Raw genomic sequence first — 26616 nt, forward strand, 5'->3', positions numbered from 1 at the left:
ATTGAAATCATATCCAAGAAATCACTGCCAAATTCAGTGTTGTGAGGTTTAATGACCCAGATTTTCTTCTAAAAGTTTATAGTCTAAGATTTATATTTAGGTCTTTTATCTATTTTGAGTTTATATTTGTATATGGGATTAGGTAAGGGTCCAATTTTATTCTTTTTCATGTAATTATTATTTTTCAACAATATTTAGTTAAAAGATTATTATTTCTTCCACCAAATGTTTGTGGAAACCTTGTCAAAAATAACTTGACAATATAGGGAAGAATTTAGCTCTAGGCTTTTATTTAACTCCAATGGTTTATATATCTGCCTTTATAACAGTACTACACTGTTTCAATTATTGCAGCTTCATATGGTTTGAAATAAAAAAATATATATCTTCTAGCTTTGTTCTTTTTCGAGATCGTTTTGGGTATCTAGAGTCCATATTCCAAATTAGGATAGATTTTTTTTCTGAAAAATAAATATATAAATATATGATAGTTTCACCTAAAAAAAGAAAAAAAATATTCTCTGGTAAGAAAGAAAGCAAAAAGGAATATTGAAATGTTATCTTTAAGTTTTCAAAAGTTTGGTATCAGACAAATGAAACTGTTATGTGAGATTATCATTTTTAATTTTGGATAAATTGTTATAATACTAGATGTCAACCACTAAGGCAAGCATGGGAAGGAGGGATGGGGAGGGAATAGGGTGGGGATCGGGTGGGGGCTGACTCAGCGATGTGTGCATGTATGTCTACAAAAGTTTTTTTGTATCCCACTATGATGTATGAATACAGTGCACCAATAAAAAATTAAAAAACAAAACAAAACAAAAGAAATTAGGTAGTAGAGGAAACAATTACACACATCTTCCTCCTTAAAAAAAAAGAATTACAAATGGCCAATAAATGTATGAAAAAATGTTCATCATCATTAGTAACCAGAGAAATGTAAATCAAAATTACCCTGGAATTTCACTTAACTCCAATTAGAGTGGCAATCATTAAAAACACAAATAACAACAAATTCTGGCAAGGGTGTGGAGAAGTGGAAACTCGAATACATTATTGGTGGGATTGCAAATTAGTGCAACTACTTTGGAAACCATGTAGATGATTCTTAGAAGAATGGAAACAAACCTATCATATGACCCAGCTATATATCTTCTGAATTGGGAACCAAACTATCAGAGTAATGAATGCATATCTATATTTATAGAGGCAAAATTCACAATTACCAAATTATACCAACCAAGATGTTCATCAAGAGATGAATAGATTATAAAACTATGGCATATGTACACAATGAAATTTTACTCAGCCATAAAGAAGAACAAAGTTATGCCATTTTAGGGAAATGGATGGAATTGGAGAACATTGTGCTAAGTGAGATTAGTCAGTCACAAAAAACTAAAAATTATATGTTCTCCCTAATATGCAGAAGCTAACAGGACTTTGAAGGGTCTACAGACGAAGGCAGAGAAACCTCAGATGAGTGAAGAAGGTGACATAAGTGAGGGTGATGTGGGGAGAGGGAAACACCTCAATGAATATGATGTACATACAAACTTATCAAAGTCAATCAATATACTAAGCATGGGAAGGAAGGCAGGGAGGAAAGAAGGAAGAAGGAGGGAACAGGACAGGACCTGGGGGAGGGCTAGATGAGTGCTGTGTGCATGTATACCTCTGTGTATGATTACAATGCACCAATAAAATAAAAATACTAAATAGAATTAAAAACTGGTAACTGATATGCAAATAATAACTCAGATATTTTTAAAAGTAGAAAGAAATATATGCTTCAAATAGGTAAACTAAAATGTGATGTAATTTTTTAAATGCAGGGATTATTATAAAATATAATCCTTTGTAACTATTTCAACCCTCACTCATATAATGAAATACAATTTCATTTTATTCTATGTGGTTCCACATACATCATTTGCTTCCAGAAAGAAAGACACATGCATTCTTACTCATGCAAAAACAATAACCTCAGTATGTTTTTCTCAATATTTAGAATCAATTCAAAATATAAAATCAGACTAAAATTATAAAAAAGTTTAGTAGAATGCATTTATTTCCCCTTTGATTTGGCTGTGATTATCTTTGTGAGGCACTTGAGTCTTATCAACTCAGGGAACTTACTTAATTTTTCTTTTAAGTAAGGAGTTCAGTTTCAATATTTATAATATAATAATAGTAATAACTAACTTGTAGAGGTGCTCTAAGGATTCAAAATAATTTGTGTAAAGTAGTTCCACATAGTAGGTGACTGAAGAGTAGAAAATCATTGCAAATCTTGTGGTACCATCATGAAATTCTTCTTGATATTTCTTTTGAGGCATCATTTCCATCCCTGGTCTATGAAAATAATTTTGGTTAAAAATTCTTAAAAAGCAACTTCCGGGAAGATGGCGACCAAGAAAAGCAGTGTTTACAAGCCCTGCTAAAACTCGATCTCTATTGCCACAAAATTAGCGCTTTTCCTAGGCAGAAAACGCCATCAGCAGAGAAATAAAAAATGTAAACATAAGGGACAGAAAAAAAAAAGACTAGAAGAACAACCAGAGAGAAGAAATCAAGCCTACAATGCAGCAGCAGGGGCACGCCAGCACCATCTTCCCTCACAGCACCAGGATCCAGAGAGGAAAGGTAAACAAGGAGCTGAAGTGAGCAGCTGCGGATCATTCGGGTGTAATACAGCAGTTCTTTCAGCGCAAAGATCATCTAAAACTCCCAGTGGTCAAGCTCATAACACCTTCCAGGGACTCAGAACAGAGCTCAAAACCAGAAAAGAAATACGCCAGCCTCACAGCCGAGGGCATGGCAGTGGCACCATATTGCCAGCAGCGACAGCAAGTTCACTGCACCCTCGACAGCTCCTGATCAATACGCAAATAACTGTGAGTGAAATTGCGGCTCCTAAAGGAGAAATCCCTGTACTGCACACCCAGGGACTTTGATAATCTCCCTGGGTCTGAGATTTTGCAGTCCAACCCAGTGAAGTAGTAGTGGTGGCAGAGATAACACACCTTAGTCACAGCTGCCTATGGGAAAATGCCCAGCCCGGCATCCCCCATGGTCTCACACAGCCTTGATTTACTCCCTGGGTCTGAGACTTTGCGATACAACCCAGTAAAGGAGTAGTGGCAGCTGAGATTACCACAGACTCAAGATACAGAGCACCCTAAGTGAAGTCATAGTGATCCAGGGAAGGCAGAAACTTCTGAAATCATGGGAAAGAGGAACAACAATAGAGCAATGAATGCCCACATCCCTATATTATCAGATCTTGATAACACAGACATTCAGAGATCTCCAGAAGATCAAATCAGGAATATAACTGTAGAAATAACACAGGACTTTCTAAAAGAATTTAGAGAGAATCTAAAAGACATAAAGGATGCAATCATTGAGGTAAAGGTCTCAATTCAAAGTAAAAACAATCATTTATACCACATAGAGAATAGAATCTCGCTCCTAGAAGAGGATCACTCCAAAACGAATGCATAATTTATAACTTAGAAAAAAAATCAGACAGCAGAAATCTGACATTGAAGAAATATGGGCCCATTTTAAGAGACCTAACCTAAGAATAATTGGAATAGAGGAGGGAAAAGAAGGTGAAACCAAAGGGATCAACAATCTCTTCAAGGAAGTAATAGCAGAAAATTTTCCAAACAGGGCCAGAGGTCGATACACAGGTCCAGGAAACTTATAGAACTCCCTTTAGACAGGATCAGAGAAGAGGTTCCCCACGCCACCATAATTGTAAAAATGACCAATGTGGAGGCCAAGCAGAGAATCTTAAAGGCAACAAAAACAAAAGGACAAGTGACATTCAGAGGCAAACCAATTAGAATCACTCCAGACTTCCCAAACCAAGTCATGAGAGCCAGAAGGGCTTGGAGTAACATATTCCAAGCTCTGAAAGAAAACAATTCCAGCCAAAACAATCCTACCCAGCACAACTATCTATCAAATTAGATGGGGAAATAAGTTTCTGTGACAAACAGAAACTGAAGGAATTTGTCTTCAAAACCAGCGTTAGAGAAAATACTCAAAGAGATTAACTACAAAGAAGAAATAGGTAATACCAGAGAAACAAGATTTTCCATACGGCAGACAACCAAGCAAAGAAAAATATATTCATGTGTGTATTGGTTAAAATCTTTGGAGATTATTTAGTCTTTTACCTATTTCTAAATTGTATTGTTTGCTTTTATTGTTGCAAAATTTTAGGATTTCTATTTGGAATATTAATATACCTTCAGATATAGCATTTGGAAATATTTTACCCCATTCTATCAGTAACTTTTAACTCTGTTTACATTGTGTTTGGATGTACAATTTTTTTTTATTTTTTAGAAAGTTTGTTTATTCCATTGTTGCCTGTGCCTTTGAAATCATATCCAAGAAATCACTGCCAATTTCAATGTTGTGAAGTGTTATGACCCAGATTTTCTTCTAAAAGTTTGTAGTCTTAAGATTTACAATTAGGTCTTTTATCTATTTTGAGTTAATATTTGTATATGGTGTTAGGTAAGGGTCCAACTTTATTCTTTTTCATGTAATTATTATTTTTCAACAACATTTAGTGAAAGGATCATTATTTCCTTCACTAAATGTTCTTGGAAACTTTGTCAAAAATAACTTGACCATACATGAAAGAATTTATTTCCAGGCTTTTATTTTACTCCACTGGTTTATATATCTGCCTTTACAGCAGTACTACACTGTTTCAATTAATGTAGCTTTATAAGGTTTGAAGTCAGAAAATGTACATCTTCTAGCATTGTTCTTTTTCGAGATTGTTTTGGGTATTTATAGTTCATATTTCATGTTAGGATAGATTTTTTCTGGAAAAAAATGTATGATAGTTTCACCTTAAAATAAAAGAAAAAAATATCCTCTGGTAAGAAAGAAGGCAAAAAGAAATATTGAAATGTTATCTCTAAGTGATCAAAAGCTTGATATCAAGACACATGAATCTGTATGTGAGATTATCATTGTTAATTTTGGATAAATTGCTATAATATTAGATGTCAACCACTAAGCCAAGCATGGGAAGGAGGGAGGGGGAGGGAATGGTGTGGGGTAGGGGCTAACTGGGCAATGTGTGCATGTATGTCTACACAAGTATTTTATACCATTATGATGTATGAATACAGTGTACCAATAAAAATTAAAAAAAATCTCAAAAAGCAAACCTGACAATCTCATGCGAGTAAGCACAGGTTTTGCTTATCTTCCATATCTGAGTTTAAGTGTAGAAGGCTGAAAAGAAATAGGGTGTTTTTAGAGACCTGAGATGCCTCAGATAACTCACATGGTTTACTGCAATCCAGGTAGATGCTTTGAAATTGCTTGGCACAAAGTTTTTTCACCTCATAGTCATCAAAATATCTGCTGATACTCATTGCAAAGTTGTAACTAGGAAGTATCATTAACACATTATATATCAGGTTTTTGAAGGGAATCAGTTCTTTCTCTGTAATGAAAAGTATGATAGATTAGCTTCAATCATAAGTAATAAATTTTCTAATAATAAAATTCCCCCAACATGATTAAATCATTTTATTTATCAAACAAGAGATGATTTTTTGAGAAAGTACTAATTATTAGTTGTTAATTTTGCCCTCCTGATATTTTAGGGTATAGAATTAAGAGAAGACTTTTGGTAATGGTGCTTTTCTGGAATGTATTTTCCTCCCTCTTTTTAACATTTATTTATTTATTTATTTATTTTTATTGGTGTTTTGTAGTTATACATCTTAATGGGGCACAAGATGGTAGAGGTATAAGTGCACATATCACTCACTTAATCCTTCCCCAGTTCCCACCCCATTCCCTCCTCCTTCTCTCCTTCTCATGTTTGGCTTACACATTGATTATACATTAAGAAATTTCCTTCTTTCCCCTTCCATCACTCCTAGTTAAGTTGCCTTATTTGCTCATCTAAGGTTTCTCCTTATTTGTCTAGAGCTACTCCTTTGACCCATTTTCTTCCTCATTTCCACATATTAAGGAGAGCATCCAATTTTTTACTTCTTGTGACTGAATAATCTCATTTAATACAATGTTCTCCAGTTCCATCCATTTCCCTGGAAATGACATAATTTTCTTCCTTATGGCTAAGTAAAATTCTATTGTGTACATATCCCATAGTTTTGTAATCCATTCATCTGTTGATGGATATCTTGGCTGGTTCCATAGTTTGGCAATGGTGAATTGTGTGTCTATAAACATAGATATGCATGTATTAGTTTGGTAGTTTATTTTCTATTCTTTTGGGTAGATACCCAGAAATGGTATTGCTGGATCATATGATAGGCTCATTTTCATTCTTCTGAGGATTCTCCATACTGTTTTCCAAAGTGGTTGCACTAATTTTTAATTCTGCCAATAATGTATTAGAATTCCTACTTCTCTACACACTTGCCAGTATTTGTTGTTGTGTTTTTAATGATTGTTATTCTAACTGGGATTAGGTGAAATCTCAGGGTAGTTTTTTTAAAATTTTGCTTTTTAAAATGCCCTTTAATTGTATATTATGACAAAAGCCAGGATTAAAACAAGGTCCCCAGAATCTGATGTATGTATGTATGTATGTATGTATGTATGTATGTATCTATGCACACATACCCAGGGCTGTAAAACTACATGTTTAATGGGTTATTTTTTTTATTAAATGCATCAATTCTATGTTTGAAACAATTTGGTTTTCTTAAGATACTGATCTGCCTTTGGCAAAATTTTACAAAAACAAAACTAAAGAGGAAAACTTTACATCTTGTAAAAATGTAAACATGATAATTTCTTGTGTTTCCTGCTGTACATTGACAATAATATTTTAGTTATTTGTATTCTCAAAATTCATAGGACTTCTAAATTACAAAATGTAATATTACTAAACTAATGATATCTAAACAAAAAATAGTGATAGCCTTTCCAGGTTTTTATATGTTCCTAATTGCATTATGATTATCTTTGCACAAAGATACAAATGAGATTTGGCTTATTTCTGATAATTCCATTTTGTGGTTTTTAAAAACTGTATAACTTGATTTTTTCCCATATTTTATTTTATTTATAAGTGTAACATATTGAAAATGGTGTACATTTAGACTGTGCTTCGTGCCCTCTTCCCTCCCCATTTCCCTTTCCACCTCCCAATAAAGAGTGTCCAGGTTAACCATGTTATATTTATACTATTACACATATTCAGATGTAGACCCTCCATTGAACAACCTCAGCTTTCTTCCTCTCCTATCCTTCCATTCTAGCTTTGCTGAGATTTCCCCTTCATCATCATCTGGAGTCCCTCTGGTATTACCACTACTCCCTAGTTTGGGCATATTAGAGAAAACATATGTCCCTTCTCTTTCTGTGCTTAACTAATCTCACTTAACATAATATTTTCCAGTTCCTTCCATTTTCTTGCAAATGCTATTATTTTATTCTTCCTTATAACTGAATAGAATTACATTGTGTGTATTTCCCATAATTTTGCAATCCATTCATCTGTTGATGGACACCTAGGTTGATTCCATATTTTGGCTATTACAAACTGTGCTGCTATAAACATGGATATGCATATGTTAATGCAGTTCTCTGATTTCAAGGCCTTTGGAAAGATACCCAGGAGTAGTATAGCTGGATCAAATGGTGGATCTATTCCCAGTTTTCTAAGGAATATCTACACTCATCTCCAGAACATCTGAATTACTTTGCACTCCCACCAGCAATGTAAAAGAGTTCCTCTTTCCCTACATCCTCACCAGCATTTGTTGTTTGATTTCTTTATGCTTGCCACTCTGATTGGAGTTAGATGGAATCTCAGTATAGTTTTTTTTTTTTTTTTGGTGGTACTGGGGTTCCTGGAAGACCTTCTACCTCTGGGCTACACTCCCAGACCTATTTTTACATTTTCATTTTGGAAACAGGGTCTCCTAAGCCAGCGCGCGTGGCTGGCTTTGAACCTGCATGATCCTCCTGTCTCCGCCTCCCAAGCGTGGGGATTACAAGCGTGCGCCACCACGCCCGGCTCAGCATAGTTTTGATTTGCATCTCCCTGATGGCTAGTGATGTCGAACATCTTTTCATGTATATATTGGTCATTTGTATCTCTTCTTTTGTGAAGTGTCTATTTAGTTCAGTTGCCCATTTCTTGATTGAGTTGTTTGTTTTGCTAGTATAGAGTCTTTTGAGCTCTTTGTATATTCTGGATATTAGCCCTCTATCAGAGTGGTGGTTGGTAAAGATCTTCTTCCATTCTGTAGGCTTCCTCTTTAGCTTCTTAATGGTTTCCTTTGATGAGAAGAAACTTTTTAGTTTGATGAAATCCCACTTAACTCTTGCTTTAATTTCCTGTGCTTTGGAAGTCTTATTGACAAAGTTACTGCCTATGACTATAAGTTGGAGTGTTGCCCCTATGCCTTTCTATAATAACTTCACAGTCTCTGGTCTAATTTCTAAGTCTTTGATTCATCTTGAGTTGATTCCTGTGCATGATGAGAAGTAAGGATTCAGATCCAACTTTCTACAAATGGATAGCCAGTTCTCCCAGCATCATTTGTTGAAAAGGCTGTCTTTTCTCCAGCATATAAGTTTGGCCCCTTTGTCAAAGATCAGTTGACTATAGATGTGTGGGTTTGTTTTTGTATCTTCTATTCTGTTCCACTGGTCAGTCTGCCTATTGTTGTGCCAATACCATGCTGTCTTTATTACTATTGCTTTATAGTATAATTTGAAGTCTGGTATTTTGATGTCTCCTGCCTGGTTCTTGTTGCTGAGAGTTGCTTTGGCTATTCTGGGTCTTTTATTTCTCCACACAAAATTCAAAACTGATTTTTCCAGTTCTGTGAGAAATGCTATTAATATTTTAATAGGAATTGCATTGAATCTATAGATCACTTTTGGCAGAATGGCCATTTTGATGATATTTATTCTGCCTATCCAGGAGCAAGGGAGATCTTTCCATCTTCCAAGGTCTTCTTCAATTTCTTTCTTTAATGTTTTGTAGTTTTCTCTTTAGAGGTCTTTTCCATTTCTGGTTAGGTTTATTCCTAGGTATTTTACTGGTTTAGAGGTTATAGTAAATGGAATAGTTTTCTTTATTTATTTCATTGTGGATTCATTGCTGGCATAAAGAAAAGCAACTGATTTCTTCAGTGGCTTTTCTTTATGCCAACAACGAATCCACAATGAAAGAAAGAAAGAAAGAAAGAAAGAAACAAACAAACAAACAAACAAAAATTCCATTCACTATAACCTCAAAACCAATAAAATACCTAGTAATAAACCTAACCTAAGATGTAAAAGACCTCTACAACAAAAACTATAAAACATTAAAGAAAGAAATTGAAGAAGACCTTGGAAGATGGAAAGATCTCCTGTGCGCATGGATAGGCAGAATAAATATCATCAAAATGGCCATTCTGCCAAAACTGATCTATAGGTTCAATGCAATTCCCATTAAAATACCAGTGACATTCTTCAGAGACCTAGAAAAATCAATCATGAACTTCATATGGAGAAAGAAAAGACCTAGAATAGCCAAAGCAATTCTCAACAATACGAAACATGCAGGAGGCATTACAATCCCAGACTTCATACTATACTATAGAGCAATAGTAGTAAAAACAGCATGGTACTGGCACAATAACAGATATACTGACCAGTGAATTAGAATAGAAGATACAGAAACAAACCCACACATCTTTAGTCAATTAATCTTTGACAAAGGGGCCAAACACATATGCTGGAGAAAAGACAGCCTTTTCAACAAGTGGTGCTGGGAGAACTGGCTAACCATTTGTAAAAAGATGAATCTAAACCCCTATATCTCACCAAACACAGGAATCAACTCAAGATGGATCAAAGACTTAGAAATTAGACCTGAGACTGTGAAGTTAGTAGAGGAGAGCATAGGTTCAACACTACAACATATTGGCACAGGCAGTAACTTTCTCAACAAAACCCCCAAAGCTCAGGAAATTAAAGCAAGAATAAACAAGTGGGATAATATCAAACTAAAAAGTTTCTTCTCATCAAAGGAAACTATCAATAACCTAAAGAGGAAGCCAACAGAATGGGAAAGGATCTTTACCAGCCACCATTCAGATAGGGGGCTAATATCCAGAATATACAAAGAGCTCAAAAGACTCTACACTAGCAAAACAAACAACCCAATCAAGAAATGGGCAAATGAACTAAATAGACACTTCACAAAAGAAGAGATACAAAGGGCCAATAGATCCATGAAAAGATGTTCTTCATCATTGGCCATCAGGGAGATGCAAATCAAAACTACACTGAGATTCCATCTAACCCCAGTCAGAGTGGCAAGCATAAAGAAATCAAACAACAACAAATGCTGGCGAGGATGTGGGGAAAGAGGAACTCTTTTACACTGTTGGTGGGAATGCAAACTAGTTCAGCCACTATGGAGATCGGTGTGGAGATTCCTAAGAAAGGTGGGAATAGATCCACCATATGATCCAGCTATACCACTCCTGGGTATCTTTCCAAAGGGGTTGAATTCAGAGAAATACAGCAACATATGCATACCTATGTTCATAGCAGCACAATTTGTAATAGCCAAAATATGGAACCAACCCAGATCACCATCAACAGATGAATGGATAGCAAAACTGTGGGAAATACACACAATGGAATTCTATTCAGCCATAAAGAAGAACAAAATTATATCATTTGCAAGAAGATGGAAAGCCCTGGAGAACATTATGTTAAGTGAGATCAGCCAAGCACAAAAGAAGAAGGTACATATGTTTCCTCTAATAAGCCCAAACTAGGAAACACAAAGGATACCAGTGGGACTCCAGATAATGGAGGGGAAATACCAGCAAAGTTTGAATGGAAAGATAAGAGAGGAGGAAGGCTGATCTTGATTAATGAGGGTCTACATCTGAACATGTGTAAAATTATGAATAAGACATGGTTAACCTAGACAACCATTGGTGGGAGGGGGGAAGGGAAAATGGGGGCGGGGGGAAAGGGCACCAAATATAGTTTAAATGTATACTATTTATGTTCAATTAAAAAATTGCTAAAAAAAAGAAAAGCAACTGATTTCTTTAGGTTGATTTTGTATCTTGCAACTTTGCTGAATTGGTTAATAAGCTCCAGAAGTCTTTTGGTTGAGTTCATTGGATCCTCTAAAGAATCATATCATCTGCAAATAAGGATAGTTTTAATTCCTCTCTTCCTATTTGAATTCCTTTAATTTTCTTCTCTTGTCTTATTGCTGTGGTAAAAGTCTCAAGGACTATATTGAAAAGGAGTGGTGATAATGGGCATCTTTGCCTTGTTCCTGATTTTAAAGGGAATTCTTGCAGTTTTTTTCCATTCAATATGATGCTGGCTTTGGGTTTATTGTATATAGCCTTAATGATGTTGAAATATATTTCTTTTATTCCAATTTCTGCAGTGTTTTTAACATAAATGGACATTGGATTTTATTGAATGCTTTTTCAGCATCTATTGATATGATGATGTGGTTTTTGTTCCTAGTCCTATTTATGTGGTGAATAACATGTATTGATTTGCATATGTTGAACCAGCCTTGATTTTCTGGGATGAAACCAATTTGGTCATGGTGTACAATTCTCTTGATATGATTTGAATGTGTATAGCTAGTATTTTGTTTAGAACTTTTGCATCTATGTTCATTAAGGATATTGGCCTGTAATTTTCCTTTCCTGAAGTATCTTTATTTGGTTTGGGGATTAATGTGATACTGACCTCATAGAAGGAATTAGGGAGAATTCCATCTCTTTCAATTTCCCGAAACAAGTTGTGAAGTATTGGTATTAGTTCTTCCCTGAAAGTTTGTAGAGTTCAGCTGGAAACCCATCAGGGTCTGGGCTTTTCTTTTAATGGCAGAATTTTGATTGCTGTTTCTATTTCTTTGTTTGCTATTGGTTGGTTTAGGCTTGCTATGTCCTCTTGGTTCAGTTTAGGTAGGTTATTTGTGTTTAGAAATCTACCAATTTCTTCCATTTTTTCCAGTCTGTTGGAGTATAAATTATCAAAATAGTTTCTGATAATCTTTTGAATTTCCCCTCCATCTGTGGTGATGTCTCCTTTTTCATTCCTGATTTTAATAATTCGAGTTGATTCTTTCTTTTGATTAGGTTGGCCTGAGGTTTGTCAATCCTATTAATTTTCTCAGAGAACCAGCTTGTTGTTTTGTTGATTCTTTGAATTTTTTGTTCTCTATTTCATTTATTTCCGCTCTGATTTTAAGAGTTTCCTGCCTTCTTCTGGCTTTGGGATTATTAGACTGTTGCAGTCTTTCTAGGTCTTTGAGTTGTGTCATTAGGTTGTTTGCTTGGTGACTTTCTGTTCTTATGTGGGCACTCAATGCTATGAACTTTCCTCTCAACACTGCCTTCAAAGTGTCCCATAGATTTTGGTAAGTTGTGTCTCTATTTTCATTTAATTCCAGAAATTTATTTCTCCATTAATTTCTGATCTTTCCCACTTGTCGTTCAATAGTGTATCATTCAATCTCCACGTATTTAAATAGTTTATTTTGGGTTTCCTGTTGTTGATTTCTACTTTCATTCCATTATGGTCTGAAAAGATGAAGGGAATTATATTACATCTTTTAAATTTGCTGGTGCTTACTTTGTGGCCCAGGATGTGATCTTTTTTTTTGAGCAGGTTCCATGGGGTGCTGAGAAAAATGTGTTTTCTGCTGTTCCTGGTTGAAATATTCTGTATATGTCTATTAAGTCCATTTGGTGTATAGTTCTAAGAGTCTTTATCTTTTGCCTTGAAGGTCTATCCAGTGGTGTGAGAGGTGTATTGAAGTCTCTCACTATTATTGTATTTGGGTCTATTTGAGATCTGATGTCCAAGAGGGTTTGTTTTACAAGTGTGCCTGCACCCACATTTGGGGCATAAACATTTACTATCATTATTTCTTCTTGGTGGATTGATCCTTTTAATAAAAGGAAGTGCCCTTATTTGTCTCTTTTGATGAGTTTTAGTGTAAAGTGTGTTTTTTGGATATCAGTGTTGCTACTCCTGCCTTCTTATTGGCATGATATATCTTTTTCCATCCTTTCACTTTCAGTCTGTGAATATCTTTTGCTGTGAGTTTCTTGCAAACAGCATATATTTGGATTATATTTTTTAATCCACATTGCCAGTCTGTGTCTTTTGATTGGAGAGTTAAGTCCTTTGATGTTCAGTGTTATTATTGAAATATGGTGTTTGTTTCCTGTCATTTTGTATTCTGTCTTCTGTTGGATAGAATATTATTTCTTCTTTACTTAGATGCCCTGCTGATCAACTTCATCTGTTCTTTGGTTCTGGAGTCTGCTTCTTTTTTCTTCTTTATGGTTTATTTCTTTAAGTATTTTCTTTAGTGTTGGCTTAGAATTCATGATTTTTTTGAAGCTCTGCTTATCTTTAAACACTTTTGTTTATCCATCAATTTTGAATAATAGTTTTTCTGGATATAGTAATTTTAGTTGGAAGTTGTTTTATTCCAGGTCTGGATCACATTATACCAGTCTCTCCTGGCATTCATGACTTGAGATGTATAGTCTGGGATGATTCTTATTGTTTTGTATCTATATGTCACCTGTCCTTTTGTTCTCACTGCTTTTAATATTCTTTCATTGACATCTATGTTGATCATTTTGATTATTATAGGGTGTGAGGATGTTCTTCTTTGATCTTGTCTTAGTGGTGTTCTATATGTCTTCTGAACGTGAAGATCCAAGTCTCTTTCCATGTTTGGAAAATTCTCTGAAATTATGGATGCTCTTGGTCTGTACCTCTGTCCCTTCTTCAATGCCTTTTATCCGTAAGCTGGGACACTTCATATTATCCCATAGTTGTTGAATTTTTAGGTTTTGTTGCTGTAATGACTTCTGTATGCTCTTGACTATATTTTTGGTTTTGAATGAACTGTCTTCTAACAGTGATATACTACTTTCCATTTCATCTACTCTTCCAGAATTTCTTTCTATTGCTGTCTTCATTTCATTTATTGACTCATTTTATTCCAGACCTCTTTCTGATTTTCTTAGTGTTTCTATTTCCTCTTTTATTTCCTGTAGACTTGTTTTAAAGCCTTTCATCATATTGTAGATCAAGATTCTGAACTCCCCTTCTTGCATTTCTTGTAGGTCAGTATTTGTGATTTCTGTTGTCTCTTCCTTATTCCTGGTTCTCGTATTTTCAACATTCTCAGTCCTGTTTTTCTGATGTCTACCCATCGTTGGTGAGTATTATGTCTAATCCAATCTTAGTATTAGGGGTATCAGCAGGTCAGCAGTGCTTTTTCCAATATTGAGGGTTGGGTGATGGGGGAGGAGCCAGGGTGATGGGTACAGGAGTCAGGTTAGGTAGAGGATGTGTTTAGGTTGAGTAAGAATTTAAGTATGATATGGTAATATCTTGTTGAGAATGAGAAAGAGTTAAAGATAAGGACTCTTGTAGTTAGTAGAGTATAAGTATGGAGATATGAAATACTTTGAATATTAAATAAGGAGATATAGTATGGGAAAAAGTTTTGAGGGAAGAGAATAGATAGGTTAGAGTAGGGAAGTTTGTAAGAGGTGTTGGGGGAGGAGCAAATAAACACAAATAAAGTATCCACACAATATACAAAAGCTAACTATTATATAATCAAAGGGGAAAAACAACCAAAAGAAGAAAAAAAAACAAGTAAGAAAGAGAAAAAAGGACAAGAATAAAATAAAATAAAAAGAACTAGTGACTGTATGAGACCAGAAAACAAAGCAAACCATCAAACATATATGTGTGTGTGTGTATATATATATATATATCTCCAAAGTAAAAGAAGGGGAAAAAAAAGCAAAACAACCACACCACCACCACCACCAACAACAAAAACCAGTCCTACTAATTTACAAATATGGGGTCGGGTCCATATAATATTTGAATGTCTGATTGCTGTGGTAGCTTTCAGAGTATAATCCAATGTCTCTTAATTTGTTCTGTACTCTATTGTAAGCTTCTTAAACACCACTCTCTGGGTGTTTGGACAACTTTCTTGCCTTTGATAGCTTTGGGTTTAGGTGTCTGGGCATCTGGTGTCACTGTTAAATTCTGTACAATTCCCGGGTTCTGTGTATTTCCATCCTGTAGTCAGCGCCTCTTCACTCTCCACCCTAGACTCAGGCCTGTGCTTCCCTACAGCAGGGGTGGAGGATGTCCAAAGTAGTCTTGGAATTTCCCCGAGGCCCTGTGCAAGTATTACAATTTGAGGACTTTTCCTGTATCTCTGGAAATTCTTCTTCTTCTTCTTCTTCTTCTTCTTCTTCTTCTTCTTCTTCTTCTTCTTCTCCTTCTCCTTCTCCTTCTCCTTCTCCTTCTTCTTCTTCTTTTGGTGGTACTGGGGGTGGAACCCAGAGGCTTTCTACTTCCAGGATATACTCCCAGACCCATTTTATATTTTATTTGGAAACAGGGTCTCACTAAGTTGCCGAGAGCCTCACTAAGTAGCTGAGGCTGGCTTCGAACCTGCGCGATCTTCCTGTCTCAGCCTCTCAGCCTCCCAAGTGCCGGGATTACAAGCATGCGCTACCATGCCCGGTGTCTCTGGAAATTCTAACTGGGTTAGCCTGTGGGGTCCCAAGATGCACCCTGGGCAAAAGGTTGCTGTAGGGTCCCAGGGTGCACACAATTACCACCAGAGCTCTGCCAGATCCCAGGGCACTGGCTGGATGCACAGCTATCACTGGATCTGGGCGCGGGTGGGCACAGAGGCCTAGTGCCTGGTCCAGGGCTTGGGCAGGGTGTACAGGGCTAGAGCCAGACCCAGGGCACGGGCTGGGCACTCTAGGCTAGCACTGAGTCTTGGGGTGCGGGGCGGGTGAAGATAGCCAGCGGTGGGTCTTGGGGCAGGAGGTGAGTGCAGACAGCTAACGCTGGGTCCGGTGGTGCAGGCAGAGCGCAGAGTCTAGCACTGGTCTCTGGCTCAGGCAGAGTGCACAAGGGTATCGCTAGGTCCCAGGGTGTGGGGCAGGCATACACAGCTTGTGCTGGACCTGGGTCCAAGGCTACCTCTCAGTCTCAGGGCACAGGTGGGGCACACACAGCTATCACCATTCTGGGGAGTGGGCAGGGCCCACAAGGTTAGCTCCCAGGCTAGGGATGCCATCGGCTCAGACAACTAGCGCAGGTCCTGGGGCATGGGCAGGGCACACGAGGATAGTGTTGGGTCCTGGAGTGGAGGACAGGCGCCCAGGGTTAGTGCCAGACCTGGGGTGCACGCTAAGACCTGCAGCTTCTCTGGACACACTCAGATACCTGGCTTCCTTGATTCAGGTGTCTGGAGGACTCGCTGTGCCGCTGTGGTCCTGTTGTTGGTGAGCACACAGGCTTCTGGCTTGGGCGCTGCTTGCTGCTTAAGATGTTGGAGCTCTATGTCTGTTTTCAAACTCTTGGGTTATTTTGCCACGGTGGTGTCAGTCAGGTCCAGGGATTGCGGTTTGGGCCAGCAACCCATGCTGGTGCCGGCTGCAGCTGTGTCTGCAGCAGATCTGATGCTCGAACTTTTTTTTTTTAATTATTTTAATTTTTTGCAGTGGATCTTGCAGTTCAGGGTTTCTAGATTCCTTCTGCAGAGGTTCCTGGATCTGTTTTGGTTCCTGAGATATATTTATTTTGTTGGTTAAACTGCTGCCTTCTTCTTAGTTGAACTTTATTTATTTTAGCCACTGAGAAGTGCTGTGTCCCATAGTCGCCATCGTGAATCTCTCTATCAGGGTAGTTTTAATTTGCATCTGATTGCTAATGATGTTGAACTTTTTTTTTTTTATACATTTACTGGTCTCTTGAATCTTTTTTTTTTAAATGAAATGTCTATTTAGTTCACTTACCCTTTTTTTTGAATGGGTTATTTGTTTTCTTAGTGGTGAGTTTCTTGAGCTTTCTGTATATTCTAGATATTAGACCTCTATCAGAGGAGTAGTTGGCAAAAATTTTCTTTCATTCTGTTGGCTCTCCATTGATGTTTTTTTAATTTCCTTTGTTGTACAGAAGCGCAATCCCATGTATGAATCCACCTTTAAATTTCCTGTACTGTTGGGGTCTTGCTGAGAATTTTTTTTAACCTGTGCTTATGTGTTGAAGTGTTGGACCTATGTTCTCCTCAAGGAGCTTCAAGATCTCTGTTCTGATTTTTTTTAGGTGCATCCTGAATTGACTCTTGTGCAGGGTGAGAAAATGGGGTATATGTTCATTTTTTTTCTGCATATGGTTAACTAGTTTTGACAATACCATTTGTTGAAGAGTGTCTTTTTTTCCAGTATTTTTTGGCTTCTTTGAAAAAGTCAATTGGCTGTGTGTATTTTTTTCCTGAGTCTATTTTGTTCCATTGGTATATGTGTCTGTTTTTGTGCCAATATCATGTTTTTATTACTATGATTTTGTAGTATAGATTGAAGTCAGGCATTGTGATGCCTCTTGCATGGTTCTTCTTGCTGAGAACTACTTTGGCTATTCTGGATATCTTTTTCCAAATAAATATAAAAACTAATTTTTCTATGTATATGTGTGATGATCTTGGTAATTTAATGGGTATTATATTGAATCTGTAGATAACTTTTGCAAGAATGGCCCTTTTGATATTTATTCTACCTATCCAAGAATATGCAAGATCTTCCCATTTCCTAAAGTCTTCCATTTTTTTCAGTGTGTTATAATTTTTCTTGTAGAAGTCTTTTATCTCCTAGGTTAGATTTATTCTTAAGTGTTTTATTATTTTTGTAAAATACCCTCCATGGAAATGTTTTCTGGATTTTTTCCAGTGAATTTAAGGTTGGCATACAGGAATGCTTCTGATTATTAAAATTGGTTTTGCATTCAGACACTTTTCTGAAATTTTTGATAAGTTCTATAAGCCTTTTGGTTAAATTTTTTGGGTCTTCTAAGTATAATATGTTATCTGCAAAAAGGAATAGTTTTGGTTCTTCTTTTCCCATTTGTACTTCTTTGATCTTCTCTTGCCTTATTCTATTGGCTAGAGTCTTCTCTTGCCTTATTCCTCTGGCTAGGGTCTCAAGTAGTATTGAAAAGAAGTAGTGATGGATACCCTTGTTTGTTCCTGTTTTTAGGGGAAATTCTTGCAGTTTTTCCCCATTTAATATGATGTTGGCTATGGGCCTATTGCATATTTCCTTTATGATGTTGTGGTATGTTTCTTCTATCTTGATTCTCTGCAGTGCTTTTTGCATGAATAGATGCTAAATTTTATCAAATGCTTTTATCAAGATCTATTGAAATAATCATGCAATTTTTGTGTTTGGTTCTGTTTATGTGATGAATTATCCTGAACTGATTTTTGTATGTTGAACCAGCCTTGCATCCCTGGGATAAACCTTACCTGGTCATGGTATATGATTTTTGTGGGTTTTGTGTGTGGTACTAGGGGTGGAATCCAGGAACTTTTCTACCTCTGGGCTGTACTCCCAGACCTATTTTATACTTTATTTGGAAACAGGGTCTCAATAAGTTGCTGAAAGCCTCACTAAGTAGCTGAGGCTGACTTTGAAACTGTGTGATCCTCCTGTCTCAGCCTCCCAAGTGCTGGGATTACAAGCATGCGCCACCACGCCTGGCTCGTGATGTGGTTTTGAACGTGAATTTTCCTCCCTTTTTATATGCAGGCCTTCCTTCCTTCCTTCCTTCCTTCCTTCCTTCCTTTCTTTCCTTTCTTTCTGTTGCTTTATTTCTTTCATCTCTCTCTTACTCCCTCCATTCTTCTCCTCTTGCTCTCCCTCTCTCTCACTATTTCCTTGTACTTTTTCCTTTCTCCCTCTATCTCTGACCTACAAATTCAATAAATATTTGCTGAATTACACAAAGCATAGGTTTTTATATTCCTAGAAATTAAGTAATAAGCAATTAGTATTTTATTCTCAAGTTATTTTATCTTCATTTATTTAATATATTTCCTGGGGAAGGGTAAAGTTTCATAAAGTCCTTACCAAAATATTGTAGTATGGTGTAAATGATGATACTGCAAATAGTTGAAAAGTAGTTAAATAAAGTGAGCTTGATATAGGCATTAGTCTTACTAGAAAACAGGAAGCTTCCAAGATACATGAGAGGAACAACACACCAGCCATACAGCATAAAGATCAACATTGTATCCAGAGAGTTGTAATTCACAACAAAGGCATCCACTTCACAGTATTTGAATACTCCCTGGGTCACAGAGTATAGAGGAAAAAGCAAGGTAAATAATATAGTGCAGTAAGTCAGGGAAGAACATTTAGAAAACAGACATTTTACATTTTACTGCCTTTATTAGACCATAGGACTATTCAATACTATTCATTTTCCCCAGTTTTGAAAAGCATTAGAATATGAATCTGAACTGACTACTTCAAGAGAGAATATTCCTATGAGCATAATGAGTATATTTTCCCTTTCTATATTTTTTCTTTGGAAAAATTTTACTTTTAGAATTTTTCCTCAGTGATTAAGCCAAACTCTAGAACAAAAAAATGACTTTGAGAGTACACCATTTCTCTAAAGAATTTCCCTATGGTTGATGCATCACCTTGATATTTTGAAAGAAAATAAACTGTCCTAAAAGTTTGTATGTAAACAATTGAAAAATATTATGATAAATGGAAAATTCTCCAGAATATTAATGAAAGAGTGGAGGATGTCAACCTATTAAAAACAAATACATAATAAAATTATGATTATTAAAACAGATTGGCATAAACTGGCATATTGAAAATATATCAATAAGGCTGAATAAGCAATATAAAATATGTTTAATGTATATTGTTAATATACAAGTAAGTAGTGTTTCAAATCTGGAAATACTCATTATTTTAAAAAGATATTAGAACAATGGATTAACTATTAAGGAAAAATAGAATCATTACTTTTTTCTTTACTCAAAGTAAGTTCATAAATGAGAAAATAGCAGTGAGTCTAATGAAGTAAGTTGTAACTGAGCATAATATGCCTGAAGAAGTTTTCTAAAGACTTTTTAGAACTGTACAATGATGAAAATAGGTTATTTTGAGGCATATCTTCAAATCAATATTTAGTTATCTAACCCGTAGGTGAGGCCAGTAATTTTAACATTCTCTAGAATTTAAACTTATAGAAAATGAAGACCTTGTCCATTCTCCTCAAGGTATAATCATAATGGCTAAAATACAGAATAGCAAGAATTCAATGTTTACTGAATAAATAAATTAATTCTAGATGGATCTTTCAGATGTGTTTTATAGAATATCCAGGAATCATGAAGATAAGTATATAGACTGAACAAGGGAGAAACCTTGTCACTCATCATACTGGGATCATTTTTTATGAGAAAAGTTACTTGTTTCATTTTCCCAAGTCTTTATTTATAGACTCACTTATAGAGGCAGATGATTGACCAATTCCTGCTAAAATATTTTGGAGTGGCAGGAAAAAAAAGTATTGGGGTAGGTAAGTTTATCAGGGGTTGGAGCTAGCAGTATACTTAGCTTAATCCTTGTTTCTGATACATGAACCTAAAATTACATCCTTTGTGAATTTGACACCTAAAGAAAGGGTAAAAAGGAAACCTGGTTGCTTGGCAAAATGATGGACTCTTGCTTTCTCTTTGAGATCCAAGAATAAGTCCAAATAGTGGCATTTGATAGAGCTATATTGGGGGGAGGGAGTGTCTTATCTAAACAAGAGGATAGCAAAGTCAGATAATTAAGAAATCCAAGAACCCATATGTAGAACTCCAGTTGGAAAATCATTAAGGGGAAAATAAAGTGGGAAGTGGGAAGAAATGAGGGAGTGACTGGAAGAGAAAGAACAAGAACATGATTACACCAAAAGGATGGAGAGGTTGATGTGAAAGTCAGGGTAAGATTTTTAGAGGAAAATACAAGTATGAGAGCAGAAATAAGTTGAAAGTACATGTCAAGGATGACTTTTTATAAATGACAATGGGTTTTGGAGTAACTCCAATCAGGTTCTGACTCTGGGTGAACTTGGGTAAGTAAGTTACATCTCTTAGCCTTAGTTTCCTTGTTTATAAATATGATAAAATCACTTCATTTATTTGAATGTTGTAACATAAAATAAAGATCAGGTAACTTTTCTCATTAGCCATAAGTGGCAATATGGTATAATTCTTAATAATGCAGGCTCTTATCTATCTTGCTTCTTGATTTTTTTACATATTTTTATTGGTGCTTATGGAATTACATCCTAATATAGTTCAGAGTGATAGGGACATACATGCACTAGCACTTGGTGAACTTACCCCTGGATCCCCCCCCCCACTTCCCTTTACCATATGTGATATTGCGATTGGCATTGGTAATTTTATGTAATGTATATAACATCAATGGAATTGTTTTATCCAGTCATTATCTGTCCCCCTCCCACCTATTCTTTTCCTACACCTTCCCTCACTCCACTGGGATTTCCCCTCCATTGCCTAAGCTTCCTCTTGTATTCCAATTTCTCCCTAGCTTCTGCATGTGAGAGAAAACATGAACTTTTTTCTGTGACTCAATACTATAATATTCTCCAGGTCCATTCATTTTCTTGCCAACAACATAAGTTTGTTCTTAATTGCTAAGTAGAATTCTATTGCATTTATATTCCATAAATGATCCTAGACTTAGAAGCCACGAAAACTCAACCAAAGATTTCAAGTTTTGATTAAAAATTCAGCAAAGTAGTGTGAAACCAAATCAATCTACAAAAACCAGTAGTTTTTCTATAGACCAACCATAAATCCATTGAAAAATAAATCCAGAAAATAATTACATTCCCAATAACAAACCAATAAAATAACTAGGAATAAATCTAACCAAGGAGGTATAAGACTTCTACAATGAAAATTATAAAATACTAAAGAAAGAAACTGAAAATATTAGAAGATGGAAAGATCTACCATGCTTTGGATAGATAAGTATATCAAAATGGCCATTCTATCAAAAGTGACCTACAGAACCAATACAATCCTTATAAAAATAACAATGTCATTCTTCACAGGGCTAGAAAATTCATGTGGAAAAAAGACCCAGAATAGTCAAAATGATTCTTTTTTTTCTTTTTCTTTTTGTGGTGTTAGAGATGGAACCTAGAGGGTTTCTACCTTCAGGATATACCTATTTTGCATTTTATTTGGAAACAGGGTCTCACTAAGTTGCTGAGGGCCTAAGTAGCTAAGGCTGGCTTCAAACTTGTGTGATCCTCCTTTCTCAGCCTCCCAAGTACTGAAATTACAAGCATGCACCATCACACCTGGCTGGCCAAAATGATTCTTGACAATAAAAACAATGCAGAAGGTATTATAATTCCTGACTTTAAATTATACTATGGAGCTAGGGTATTGACACAAAAAAAGATATAGACAAATGGAACGGAATAGAAGATACAGAAAGAAATCCATACATTTATATCCAATTGGCTTTCAACAAAAATGTTAAATACATACGTTGGAGAAAAGACAGTTTTTTTCAACAAATGGTGTTGAAAAATGTGGTTATCCATTTGTAGAAAAAATGCAATTAAATATCAACCTCTTACTCTACACAAGAGTGAACTCAAGATGGATCAAAGACATGGAAATTAGAATAGCAACTTTGAAATTACTAGAGAGGGGCATAGGTCCAAAATTCCAACATATAGGCATGGGTAGATACTTCCTTAATAAGATTTCTAAAGCTTAGGAAATTAAAAAATAATAAATAAAATGACATTAAAATAAAGGTTTCTGTAAAATAATAAATAAAAATGACATTAAAATAAAAGGAAACCATCAAGAGTCTAAAAAGAAAGCTCACAGAATAGAAGGTCTTTGCTAGCTGCTCCTCTGATAGATGACTAATATATAAAATGTTCAAAAAATTAAAAGATGTAACACTAAAAAAATAAGCCAGTCAAGAAGTGGGCAATTGAACTAAATAGACACTTCACAAAAGAACTACAAATGGCAAAAAATACATTAAAAATGTTCAATGTCATTAGCAATCAGGGAGCTCCAAATCAAAACTTCATTGAGATTCCATCTAACACCAATTAGAAGAGTAATCATCAAGAAGTCAAACAACAATAAATGCTGGCAAGGATGTGGGAAAATAGAAACTCTTCTACACAAGTGGTGGAACTGCAAATTAGAATAGCCACTGTGGAGCTTGGTATGAAGATTCCTCAGAAAACTAAGAATGTATCTACCATTTGATCAAGCCATACTACTCCTGGGTATCTTTCCAAAGGGACTAAAGGTAGAATATTATAGTGGTGAATACATATTCATGTTAATAGCAGCATGATTCACAATAATCAAATTATAGGACCAACCTATGTCCATCTTGCTTTTTAGTCTGCTAACTAGGAAATGACAGCTAGATGTATCAGCAATGTTTAAAAATGCATAGGCAGAATGAAACCTTAGCATGAAGATGAAAAGATTAAGGTGTTTTCAAATTGATTCTAATACTGCACTTCACAGAGGGCACAGAGTAAAGCTAGGGACCATGCCTGAATTCGCCTTCTCACTTCCTACAGTGAAATATGTTAATAGTGCCCCTCACAAAGGATAGTAGTCTTCTAATGTTATGGTGGTTTACTGGTGAGCTGTGCAACAGAGATTGAAATTGAAAATGCCAGCTGGTCTTATACACTGTAAGATTAAGGAAGTGCTTCTCTGTTTTCCCTACATTGGGACCTCTATACATACATTTGTTCCTCATTTTCCATACACACATTTATTCCCAGATGCTAGTCTCTAGCTGGTGGGATCCAGACTGCTCCTTAGAACCAGTTCTAGGATTCCTGGGCAGTTTTCACAAGTTTGCTTATGGTTTTGAGTGCCAAACTAACTAAAAGCTTACCTTTTTTATTTTAAAATTAAGTTTATTGTTTCATAATATAATTTAAAATCGATAGTATCTTTTTAGAAAGGCAATCCATATGCTATTCCATTTTTTGTCCACTGCAATAGTAAACTATTATTTATTTATTTATATCCTCTATATTTCCTGTGTAAAGGCATTGTACCTCTTCTACTCAAGCATTTACCCTTCTAAACTATATGTATTTTGAATTTTTCTCACTTTCAAGGTGCATGCAAATTTTTAAAAATTGCTACAAGCCGGGTGTGGGGCACACGCTTATAATCCCGGCACTTGGGAGGCAGAGACAGGAGGATCGCGCAGGTTCAAAGCCAGCCGCGCTGGCTTAGAGACCCTGTTTCTAAATAAAAAGTATAAAATAGGTCTGGGAGTGTGGCCCGGAGGTAGAAGGGCTTCCAAGAACCCCAGTACCATAAAAAAATTGCTACACAGCAACAGGCTCCAGAGAGGAGGGAGACTCAGAATGGAGCTCAAATCCAGAGAGGAGGTATGCCGGCCTCGCGGCCTAGGACACAGCAGCAGTGCCTTACTGCTGGCGGCAGCAGCGAGTTCACCAGACGACTCTAGACCAACGCACTCAACCAGCCACCAGGCGCCAGAGAGGAGGGGTAGACAGCGAGCTGAGGTGAGCAGGTCTGAACAGCCAGGCAGCCGTCAGCATTTTTTTCAGCACAGGGAATCTAAAGCTCTCAAGGGCCGGGCACAGCACACCTGGCAGGGACTCAGAGCGGAGCTCAAAACCAGAGAAGAAATACGCCAACATTACGGCCGAGGGCATGACAGTGGTGTCATATTGCCAGTGGCGGCAGCTGCAAATTCACCAAATTCACTACAGCTCCATCAAGGCACTCAACAACTGTGAGTCAAATTGTGGCCCCTAGGGGAGAAATCCCAGTACTGCACTCCCAGGGACTTGCGCAGATAGTCTCCCTGGGTCAGAGATTTTAGCAGTGCAACCCAGTGGGGGAGTGGCGGTGGCAGAGATATCACACCATAGTCAAAACTCCCTGTTGGAGAATGCACAACTTGGCACTCCCCATGGTCTAAGCAGCCTTGATTGACTCCCTGGGTCTGAGACTTTGTGATACAACCCAGTAAAGGAGTAGTGGTGACTGAGATACCACAGACTCGAGATCCAGAGCATCTTAAGTGAACTCATAGTGACCCAGGGAAGAACCCAGAGAAGGCACAAACTTCCAAAATCATGGGAAAGAGAAATAACAATGGAGCAATGAATGCCCACAACCCCACAACATCAGAATCTGATAACACAGAAATCCAGAGATCTCTAGAAGATCAAATCAGGACAATAACTTTAGAAATAATAGAGGACTTTCGAAAAGAATTCAGAGAGTCAAAAAGAGATGAAGGATGCAATCATTGAAATAAAGGCCTCAATTCAAAGTATAAACAACAGATTAGTCCACATGGAGAATAGAATCTCACTTCTTGAAGATGATCACTCCAAAAATGAACGCATAGTTTCTAATTTAGAATAAAAAATCCGCCAGCAGGAATCTGACATTGAAGAAATATGGGCCCATTTTAAGAGAGCTAACCTAAGAATAATTGGAATAGAGGAGGGAAAAGAAGGTGAAACCAAAGAGATCAATAATCTCTTCAAGGAAGTAATAGCAGAAAATTTTCCAAACATAGAGCAAGAGGTCGATACACAGGTCCAGGAAACTTATAGAACTCCCTTTAGACAGGATCAGAGAAGAGGATCTCCACGCCACATAATTGTCAAAATGACCAACGTGGAAGCCAAGGAGAGAATCTTAAAGGCAACAAAAACAAAAGGCCACGTGACATTCAGAGGCAAACCAATTAGAATCACTCCAGACTTCCCAAACCAAGTCATGAAAGCCAGAAGGGCATGGAGTAACATATTCCAAACTCTGAAAGAAAATTTCCTACCCAGCAAAACTATCCATCAAATTAGATGGGGAAATAAGAAGCTTCCATGACAAACAGAAACTGAAGAAATTTATGTCTTCAAAACCAGCGCTAGAGAAAATATTCAAGGAGATTAACTGCAAAGAGGAAATGAGTAATACATGCCAGAACCAAAGAAACAAGAATTCCCATCCAGCAGACAACTAAGCAAAGAAAAATAAACAGTATCTCCCACAGAAATAAGATCTTAACATGTTGGGAATTAAAAATTATCTCTCTATAATCACACTGAATGTAAATGGCCTCAACTCCCCAATAAAAAGACATAAAGTGGCAAAATGGATTAAAAGCCAGAATCCATCCATCTGCTGCTTACAAGAAACACACGTTACAAGTAAAGATAGGAACAAACTCAAGGTAAAGGGCTGGAGCAAGGTAATCCATGCTAATGGTACTCGAAGACAAGCAGGAGTAGCAACTATGATATCAGACAAGTTAGACTTCAAACCCAAACTTATTAGAAAAGACAAAGAAGGTCACATTTTACTGGTAAAAGGAATAGTCCAGCAAGAGGAAATAACAATAATCAACATCTATGCCCCAAACATAGGGACAGCTACTTTCATAAATCAAACTCTTTGTAACATGAAGTCACACATAAATCCCAACACAATGATACTGGGAGACTTCAACACACCTCTCACAATACTAGACTGATCTTCCAGACAAAGGGTCAGTAAACATGCCTCAGAACTAAAGAACACCATTAACCAAATGGACCTGTTGGACACATATAGAATATATCACCCAACTACAGCAGAGTTTACATTTT

The 26616-nt window shown here is 36.5% G+C and overlaps 1 protein-coding gene across 1 annotated transcript in view; it reads right to left on the reverse strand.

Annotated features, from left to right (window-relative positions):
- The window catches only part of LOC308268826 (phospholipid-transporting ATPase ABCA3-like), a gene marked incomplete at both ends in the record, with an annotated part of 196849 nt that overhangs the window by 38301 nt on the left and 131932 nt on the right, over positions 1 to 26616 (reverse strand). The window contains 2 exons of the mRNA XM_080703930.1: positions 5327 to 5488; positions 18996 to 19215. Coding sequence (XP_080560056.1) covers positions 5327 to 5488; positions 18996 to 19215 — 382 coding nt within the window. The remainder of the gene's footprint in view (positions 1 to 5326; positions 5489 to 18995; positions 19216 to 26616) is intronic.

This window comes from Muscardinus avellanarius, assembly GCF_963383645.1.
Source record: "Muscardinus avellanarius genome assembly, chromosome: 10".
Classification (NCBI taxonomy): Eukaryota; Metazoa; Chordata; class Mammalia; order Rodentia; family Gliridae; genus Muscardinus; species Muscardinus avellanarius.